The sequence below is a fragment of the Nanorana parkeri genome, unplaced genomic scaffold (assembly GCF_000935625.1).
Source record: "Nanorana parkeri isolate BGI_ZX_2015 unplaced genomic scaffold, ASM93562v1 scaffold823, whole genome shotgun sequence".
NCBI lineage: Eukaryota > Metazoa > Chordata > Amphibia > Anura > Dicroglossidae > Nanorana > Nanorana parkeri.
In genome coordinates this window covers 629,810-639,728 of record NW_017307091.1, presented here as the reverse complement: position 1 = coordinate 639,728, position 9,919 = coordinate 629,810, and the positions used below count along the sequence as shown (strand labels likewise).

Here is a 9,919-nt window from a genome sequence, read left to right as displayed (position 1 = left end):
TGATACCCCTACCATAATGCTACATAATACCCCTCCCCCATATTCTGTCCCTGTCTAATCCCCCTCCCACATATTGTACCCCATATAACACCCATCCTCCATATAAAACCCATCCTCCATATAAAACCCCCAGTTTTTAAATCAACCAGAATCCTTACCCACTGAGCCACCACCTCACGCAGTACAGTGTGAACCCGTCTCCCTGACCTCATCTACATTGGCTTATTCACTGAGCCACCGCCTCACACAGTGCAGGGTGACCTGTGTCCATGACGTCACCATCCAGAACGCTTTATCCTCCGCCCCCACGTGTCCTCTATACGTCATCATCATCCTCTGTACAGATTATACTATATACTGTATGTCACTCCCTATATCCATATATACAGATACTGCGTTCTCCATATCTGTACACAGCTCCTGATCCTTATTTTGAGGTGTCACCCCTTTTCTGTGCGCTGTATACAGAGGAGAAGGCGTGTCCGGGATGCGGTGGGGGCGGGGACTTTGGGTTCTGAGGATCAGAATAACGACGCTCGGTTCTCTCCTCCCTGCAGGTGGCGTGGGTGAGCCGCTGATGGCGGATGGGGCCGGAGACACCCTACTGCGTGATAAGAAAAGTAAATGGACATTTCTGCAGAATTTCTATGATGGCATGCTGGTCACATGACACTCAGGACAGCCACGATTAGTGCAACGCTCCACCTAGAATCACGTACAGCTGGAGCCCAGGGGCCCTTAGAAGGCAGTGGGGAAGCTAGACATTCTGTCACCCGGGGCAAAGGCTCAGAATTGCTCTACTACCCCCCTAAGGGAGATGTTCTCCATCCACACAGCCAGTGGCACCCCCTCCTAAAACAGCACATGGGGCACACACATGCCCCCCCCCCCCAGCTTCAGCCCTGCTTAAAGGGACCCTGTCACCTGACCATGACAGATTATATGAGCTCTTTTAATATATTCTATGTTATTTACCAGTAAAAGTCTTCCTTGTGTAGATTAAAGGCCCCAAGACTGCTGCTGGGTGCCGCAATTTTGGATGTGAACACGGCTGTCACCCAAGTGACACTCTGTAGTATTCCCCCTTTTCATAAATGGCTATGTTGGGAGGTGAGGGGTGGAGGAGCTGGGCCACTACTGGCAGTAATTAGATCCTCCTGGAAGAGGAAGGACCAGTGCTAGGGAGCAGACTCTTCCTGGAGCCAGTATCTCAATCCAGGAAGTAGATGGTGACCCTGGATGATGTCTGAACAAAGATGGTACCATCCTTCTGCAGAGAAAAGCAGATGAAGACATTGTCAGTCATGAAATAATATATTTGATGACGGGTCCACTTTAATGAGTGCAGTGTAATGGTACAGAACTGGGAAGGAGAGACGCCAAGGACTTCCCAAGGAGGCCTCATATTAATATCAGGGTCTCCCGTAGTGTTGGCCACTGTTGTTTCTCTAATTGTCCTGATTACATGTTTCCTCCCTCCCGCCAGGTCTCCTCATCGCCATTGGCTCATCCGTGGACAGAATTATCTCCCATTTCAATGGCAGTAGAAACCAAGTGCAGAAGGTGAGCCGGGGGGGTTGGGTGGATGACGAGAATGTGGAAAAGAGAGAGACTGATGAACAATGGTGTGTTTGGATGAATGGGCTGAAGTGGACTCAATATGGATACTAGATTGAGGAGCTGCAGCAACATGAACAAATCCCCCTTCCCCTTCCAGAGATGAGGACATGATAGTAGAGAGGGTTATGGATGGGGTGTTGGAAGGGCAGCATAGAATGATGAATACCTTATAGTAGGGAGGGTTACAGATTAGGAGGTGTTGGAAGGACAGCATAGAATGATGAGGACTTGATAGTAGAGAGGGTAAAAGATGAAGTGTTGGAAGGACACCATGGAATAATGAGGACAAGATGGAAAGAGGGAGGGTTATAGATGAAGAGTTTTTGGAAGCCCACCATAGAATGGTGTAGATATAAGTATAGGAGAGGGTTTTACAGTTGAGGAGTTGGAAGGACAGCATACAATGATGAGGACTTGATGAAAGTAGAGAGGGTTATAGATGAGGTGTTGGAAGGACACCATGGAATGAGGACATGAGGGAATGAGAGTGAGTTACAGATTAGGAGGTTTTGAAAGGATATCATAGAATGACGAGGACTTGATGAAAGTAGAGAGGGTTATAGATGGGTCGTTGGAAGCACTCTATGGAATGATGAGGACAGATGGAATGAGAGGGGGTTAAAGATTAGGAGGTGTTGGAAGGATATTATAGAATGATGAGGACATGATGGAAGAAGAGAGGGTTATAGATGAGATGTTGGAAGGACACCATGGAAGAAGAGAGGGTTACAAATGAGGAGGTGTTGCAAGAACACCATCGATCGACGAGGACATGATGGAAGAAGAGAGAGTTACAGATAAGGATTTTACAGATGAGGTATTGGAAGTACAATATGGAATGGTGACCACATGATGGAAGGAGAAGAGGTTACAGATGAGAAGGTGTGGGAAGGACACCATGGAATAATGCAGATATGATGGAAGGAAAGGGGCTTATAGATGACGTGGCGTTGGAAGGACATCATAGAATGATGAGGGTGATGAGGACATTATGGAAGGAGAAGGGTTTATAGGTGAGGCGGTGTTGGAGGGACACAATAGAAGATGAGGGTGTTGAGGACTTGATGGAAAAAGAAGGGTTTATAGATCGGGAGGTGTTGAGGGACACCATGGAATAATGAGGACATGATGGAAGTGGAGGGGTAACAGATGGAAACTATTGAAAGATACCGGTGAAACTCGAATAATTAGAATATTGTGCAAAGTTCATTTATTTCACTAATGCAACTTAAAAGGTGAAACTAATATATGAGAGAGACTCATTACATGCAAAGCAAGATAATTCAAGCCGTGATTTGTCATAATTGTGATGATTATGGCTTACAGCTCATGAAAACCCCAAGAACCCCAAATCCACAACCTCAAAAATGTAGATTATTACATGCAATCAATAAAACAAGGATTGTACATAGAACAATATCGGACCTCTGAAAAGTACAAGCATGCATATGTACTCAGTACTTGGTTTGGGCCCCTTTTGCAGCACTTACTGCAATTACTTTTGCACGATATTCTAATTATTCGAGTTTCACCTGTATGATGTAAGGAGAAGGTTTTACAGATGAGGTGTTAGAACTCCATGGGATGATGAGGACATAATAGAAGGAGAGGGGTTTACAGATGAGGCTGTGTTGGAAGGACACCATGGGATGATGAGGACATAATGGAAGGAGAGGGGTTTACAGATGAGGCTGTGTTGGAAGGCCACCATGGGATGATGAGGACATAATGGAAGGAGAGGGGTTTACAGATGAGGCTGTGTTGTAAGGACACCATGGAATGTATAATGGAGACATCTTAGCATTTCCCTGGGCTACTCATGAGATTTGAAGTAGTAGCTGTAATGATACAACACCGAGAAGCTGCAGACAGATGTGAGTAATTTATCTCTCTCCCCAGGCACAATTGGGTGACAGTCGCCTGAGTCCAAAGCTCGGCTACCTCATCCTTAACAGCCTGTGCCCCGCACTCTTCTCCCTGCTTGGCGATGGATTGAAGCCCTTCCAGAAGGATGTCATCATTGGCAGGAGAAGACTGAGTCCCTGGAACCTGGTGGAGGCCTCAACAAAATCAGGTGTGTGCAAAATCGTCATAACATTTTGGGTCACTTAGACTTCAGGAGCAGATACTTTAGTGTTTCTTGTTCCATCACAGGCCCCGAGTCCCTTCACTTTCTCTTCTACAATGTCAGCCAGTACCAGCAGCTCCGAGACCCACAGAGGAGGTTTAACGCTTTCATCTTTGGCCTCCTGAAGTAAGTGTGGACAGCGTGGGTGGGGAAAGGACTCTAGAGGCCAGGTCAGCATGGTCCATTCTCAGTAAAGTGGAACTCTAGTAACAAGATGGGCTATAAAGTAATTCAGTAGGAATGAGACAACACAGGGTTAGAGGACTCTAATCTCCCCTTTTTGTCTTGTAGTACCAAACAGCTGGACATCTGGGTCTCCTTCCTCCATCTGATTTATGGTATGTTTTAGGAGCTAGAATGTCCAATTCTGTGTATCTACCTGGTAGATACAGAACTCTTTACTTATCCACATTTGATCCCAACAGATCAACTGTCAGTCTTCTTTCTCCCTACGGGATTCCTTCCACTGGCTGCTACTTCCTGTCCTGAACTGCGGGAGGAATTGCTGCTGACCTTACAGCCTCTGTCTGCTCTGACCTTCCACACCGACCTTCTGTTTGAGCATCATCACCTCCCGCTTCAAGACCCGCCAACCCCTCACAGTCCTTCGACTCCGGCCGACAACTGGGGCGTCCCACCATTTCAGCATATCCTAGACTTGGGTGGCTGGCTTGCACATAACCTCACCGGAAATGCAGATAAAGAAAAGCCAAAGGAAAGCCAAACCCAGTTGCAGTCTCCATGCTTTTCCAGTAGTGACCCCAAGCATGATGGGGCCGTTTGTTATAAAGACTGCCCAAAGGACTCACTCTATAAAAACCAGCAACGTGTGTCCCCCCCTGGTGCAGGGATAATGACTAGTACAGAAACCCAACAAGGTGCAACCTCCAAGGCCAAAGACTCTAGCACTACTTGGTGGGGACAGCTAAGCCAGGCTTCTCGCCAGTATATTCCTGCAAATAAGGATTCCTTTGCCTTTGCATCCTTCAGAAAGCCAAGGGGGGCTCCTGACAAACAACAGAGCCAGCTTGAACAACAATTGCCCTCCAAAGTAGGAGAATGCACAGAGCAAAGACTTCCTGAGCAACCACATTGTGAGAGAGACTGTAAGAAGACAACAAATGGGACTGAGACAATGGGAATGGGAATGAGACAGCCCAGGCAGAGCTCCAGAGATCCGACGGCAGCTAATATTTCAGGAAGTGAAGATACAACACCAAGACAAGGAGGTCCTACTCAGTGCAGACAGCCTGTCGTTGTGAATGGGGGTCGCCCAACTCCATGTCAAACCCCGGAGGAGAAGGGCGGCTGGTTTGGCCAGCTATTTGGGACAAGTTCTGCTCATAGCCGTGATTTGGAGGGAAGAAGTGTAAAATCCAGGTAAGTGCAAGTATTGGTGTTTATTCTGGTTCTAGAGCTGATGAACTCCAGTCCTTTAGGGACTGGACAGGTCATTTTTTCAGAATCTCTGTTCTCCCCAAGTAAAATCCTGAAACATGACCTGTTGGGGGCACTTGAAGCCTTGAGTAGTGAACACTAGCGGGAAGATAGCAATGTTGTAACCAGCAGATGCCTTCCACTGAATGTTCTGGATGAAGCCCCACCACCTGGGGTCATCTCCCAAAGTCTCCTATAAGGATTTACATAGTGAGTCAGGAAATTGTATGTGGATAAGGAGCACTTGTCAAGTAGATGGTCCATTTGTTTCTTACTCATCTCTCCCACATCACGTTACCTCTCCATCTTCTAATATTATCCTCAGACGCCCCTCCAGCTGGTTGCCTCCAAATGTGAACGTTCTGAACCTCATCCGTCTTCTGTCCACACCTGAGCCAGAACAAGTCTTCCCTGCAGAGCAAGAGGAGAGGCACCAAAGCGACCGCAAGTCAGAGAGGTAAGAGCAGGTGGCAACACCTTAGTGAAGTCTTCCTTGAGGTAACAAAGTGATGTGTTCCGCAGTCATGTGACTGAATTTTCTACCTTTAGGTCTCTCCGAGCTATGTGCGATCACGCCGCCTCCGGTGAAGCTCAGCTAAGCTTTAAGAAAGGAGACGTCTTGCAGTTGCTGGGAACGGTGGATGAAGACTGGATCCGCTGCAGGCGAGGGAGCGATATGGGCTTGGTGCCGGTGGGGTACACTTCACTAATCCTTTGATTGACTTTTCTTCGAGGGGGGAAACATGAAAAACCCCCAGTTGTCTCATTAGCCTGAATCCCCTTCACAGTATTCTGCCCCTCTTTTTTCCCCCACTCCTTGCAAATGCCTTGATATCCTTCTAGTGCTATAGTAAACCAAGTTAAAAGTGCAAGCTCTTCAGCCAAAAAATGGGTAACCATTGCCTATGGTAATGAAACACACCTCGTGGCAATGTTTTTGGAGAACGAGGGATTATAACGTCCCAGGGTGATATGGTTTAATATGCAGCTCGCTGCTCTAGACATTTCACTACAAGGAGCTTGTAACTTATTGGACATATTACAGTAATTATGATGGAATAATGCACAGTATAAAATTATGTATGACACGTTGTCCTCCCAGTCGTGGCCGGGTGTCCTATAATGTGATTATCTAGAAGATGACCTCTGTATTGTATGTATCACATATGGAAAATGTCTGGATTTAATAAAAGGTGCCTGAAAAATCTGAACGTCCTCAATCCTGAAAGCTGGAACTGTACAAAGTTGTAAAATATGACAGGTAAAGAGAATGACCGGCCTCATGGAAAAATACGTCCATTATTATTATTATACAGGATTTATATAGCGCCAACAGTTTGTGCAGCGCTTTTCAATATAAGGAAGATATTACAATCACAATACATTTCAAGACAAGATGGTAAGGAGGGCCCTGCCCCTGAGGGCTTACAATCTAGAAGGGAGATGCAAGTGATACATGAGGATGTAGCTGTGTGGGGATGAATTGTTTGAGAATGTGATGGTTGAGTGGTCAGGTTGAGGTGGGATAGGCTTCCCTGAAGAGATGAGTCATAAGGGATCGCCTAAAGGCAGTCAGAGTGGGAGATAGATGGACAGGTTGGGGTAAAGAGTTCCAGAAGATGGGAGAGACTTTAGAGATTTCCTGGAGGCGAGCATGGGAGGAGTTAACGAGGGAGCTGGAAAGCAGAAGGTCATTTGAAGAGCGGAGGGGACGGTTAGGGTGATACTTTGAGACAAGGTTTGAGATATAGCCGGGGGCAGAGTTGTAGATGGCTTTGTAAGTGGTTGTTAACATTTTTTATTTTATCCTTTGGGCTATTGGAAGCCAGTGCAGGGATTGGCAGAGGTGGGTGGAGGATAGAAGCCAGTGCAGGGATTGGCAGAGGGGGGTTGCAGACACTGAGCGGTTGGTTAGGTGGATGAGTCTGGCAGCAGCATTCATGATAGACTGAGAAGGGGGGATAGCCTGTGTAGAGGTAAGCCAGTGAGGAGGGAGTTGCAATAGTCAAGGCAAGTTATAACGAGTGGATGAGTAGTTTTGCAGTTTCCTTGGTGAGGAAGGGGCGTATTTTTGAGATGTTACGAAGGTGAAGGCGGCAGGATTTGGATAGTGATGTGGGGAAGAAAGGTGAGGCCCGAGTCAAGGATGACACCTAGGTCCATCTGGGTTTCTTATCAGATATAGATTTGCCCCTCAGGTGCACTGTACTTACTGAGCACAGAGAGTTCAGGCAGCTGACAGTAAATGTTTCATGTCACATGACCCCTTCCCGACTCACAAGTTGAAGACATATCCTCAACAAGAGGCAAAAATAAGTAAAAAAAACACAATTTTCATCATTTTAAATCATTGCCTAAGTGCATGACTGGTTCTCTTTAAAGAGGAAGTTTTTAGGTCTTGTTTCCACCAAACGCATCCCCACAGAGGCCAAATCACAGGTTTCTGTCCCTTCGTCCAGGTACAAAGGGATGAAATATCACCTTCCCAATGTAGAACCCAAAATATATGCCTTTCATCCCCCCTTTCTTTGCCTTATGTCCCCTCATTGGCTCCTCTGATAAAAATACTTTGCTGCCCATGTTGATGGCCTTTTATTTCCAGACTCGCGCTAGTAAAAAGCCTGCCCAAATCTGTCCCTGTGAGCCAGACTTTGCCCCACCCCAGGCTTTTGGAATTTGCTCCCCTCTTAGGTGCACCAATACACAGTGCAAGGGGTAACCCCTAACAGCCAACCTGATTTCACTCTTCAGAGGTCACACTGCTCCGTACTATTCACACATCCTTACCTGGCCTTCTACGGGCTTGTGCCAATTGGTTTTCACATCAGATCAGTTCCCCCCCCCCCTGCCATAAAAGTCTATAGGAATGCCAAAGCAGCTTCAAGCAGGTCAAACGCAGATCAGGAGGACAACTGCACCTGAGATAAATTAAGGATTTATCATACCACCGTTTCATTAGACTTCAATGAGGGACACAGAAAGTCATCTACTTTTGGGATATACTGCTGCTTACAGGAGGATTGGAGACTGGCAAACACAAAATCTGTAGGCTAGCACAAGATAGGACCTCCTATTCCCAGCATGCCTCCAACTGTAGCAATGCAGCACCAAGAGCATGATCATGAACTTAGGGGTGGGCCCAATGTCCCTCAATGGATTCCAAGAAAAGGATTTTATGGTGAGTACCAAAATCCTATTTTGTTCTTGTCCATTAAGGGACACAGGAAATCATCTGCTATGGAAACCTCCAAAAGCAGTCTAACTGGGGGGCGGCAACCAGCAACAACTGTTATCAGGCCCAACAAAACAGAGGTGGGGTCCACGTGCAGCCCAAGAACCATCTGAAGGACCAGTGCCCATATCTGACACCAGATGATGCCGAATCCCATGCTTGATAGGAAAACCTGACAACAGGACCAAGGGTAGGAGATGGAGAATCAACTAAATGCCCAAGAGCAAGAAAAGGTCACCAACCAGGGAGAAATTACTCAAAATGGAATGGAGTTATGACTTAAGCAAAAAGCTGGCTAGCAATAACCCACCATATGGGGTGGGAGAAAGAAGTTCCTGTTAGGGAAGAAAAAACCCACAACTTATCGTGGTCAACAAGGCCCACTAGGAGGAAACAGATACCAGACAGGGAACCCTGGAGCAATGTCTTTACAAAAGAAAGACCAGCTGGTGTAAGTAGGAAGGCTATAAGCCTCGATTCATCTGAATTAGAAATGAACTCCGTGCCTAGAGAAATTGTCTGAACACACTGCCAGCTTGCCAAGGTGAGAATAACCAGAGAGGAACCTTGAAACTGACTAAAATCAACATGTAAGGGGTGTGAAGCACCACCAAAAGGGGCAGAAGAACGCAATTACAAATCTAACCATAAACCCGTGAGATTGATCACAACCCTGATGAAACTGAGGATCAAGCAAGACACTCTCTCACCACTACACAAGAGGTACTTCTGGGGTGAGCCCTAAGGGATCCTGCTGTAAAACAATCCTGCCTATCCTTAACTTTGAAGATTCACTGGACTAAGGATGCTGCTGAATCCCCAGAGCCAATGAACTAGCAGTATCCATGGAACAAAGGACAGAAGTCTTATCAGGACAGTGAAGAATATAAGCCTGAGAGAATCAAAAAACAGGGAAAAGTGCCAGAAAGGCCTTCTTCACAAGACTGTCAATCAGCCAAGGAAGAGGGCCTATCCCTTAGTAGACAGGTCCCACAGAGTCATTGAGGCATGACCCTGTTCCTGTCAGAGAATACCTGCAGCAGGAGACTGGTTTGTTCTGCCTGCGAGCAGCTGAAGGTGACACAGAACTCTCCTCTGACATTTTTCACCTGAGACACACCTTGGAGCATGAACTTCTTCATGTCCAGAAGCAACCAGTTTGGAAAAACTCGACTCCAGAAGATCAGTGCAGGTAAGACTGATATCCATGATGCTGTCCACAACAGGAGTCAGACTACCTTTCTTGATCCAAGAAATCCTTTCCTTGGAAACAAAACCCACAACATCAGAGTAAGGGGTTAAGGTAGACCAAAAAGAGAGGGGAGAAGGAAAGTGCTTTAGAGTGGATTGCCCTTCAGTACCTGACACTCCATCATGGGCTGGGAGATGGATAAACCCAGCTGATGGAGAGGGATGATGATACTGATGGGCACCAAGTACTACTGATGACCCTACATGGCCCAAGATTAAAAAAATTGCTCTATGGTAAAGGACAGTGTCCA

The 9,919-nt window shown here is 46.6% G+C and overlaps 1 protein-coding gene across 1 annotated transcript in view; it reads left to right on the top strand.

The window, feature by feature from the left end:
• Positions 1–6,071, top strand: part of RUSC1 (RUN and SH3 domain containing 1) — a 15,016-nt gene extending 8,945 nt beyond the window's left edge. The window contains exons 4-11 of the mRNA XM_018565226.1: positions 558–620; positions 1,487–1,563; positions 3,520–3,694; positions 3,775–3,874; positions 4,040–4,086; positions 4,174–5,128; positions 5,511–5,642; positions 5,735–6,071. Coding sequence (XP_018420728.1) covers positions 558–620; positions 1,487–1,563; positions 3,520–3,694; positions 3,775–3,874; positions 4,040–4,086; positions 4,174–5,128; positions 5,511–5,642; positions 5,735–5,903 — 1,718 coding nt within the window. The 3' untranslated portion in view covers positions 5,904–6,071. The remainder of the gene's footprint in view (positions 1–557; positions 621–1,486; positions 1,564–3,519; positions 3,695–3,774; positions 3,875–4,039; positions 4,087–4,173; positions 5,129–5,510; positions 5,643–5,734) is intronic.
• Positions 6,072–9,919: the final 3,848 nt, after the last annotated feature.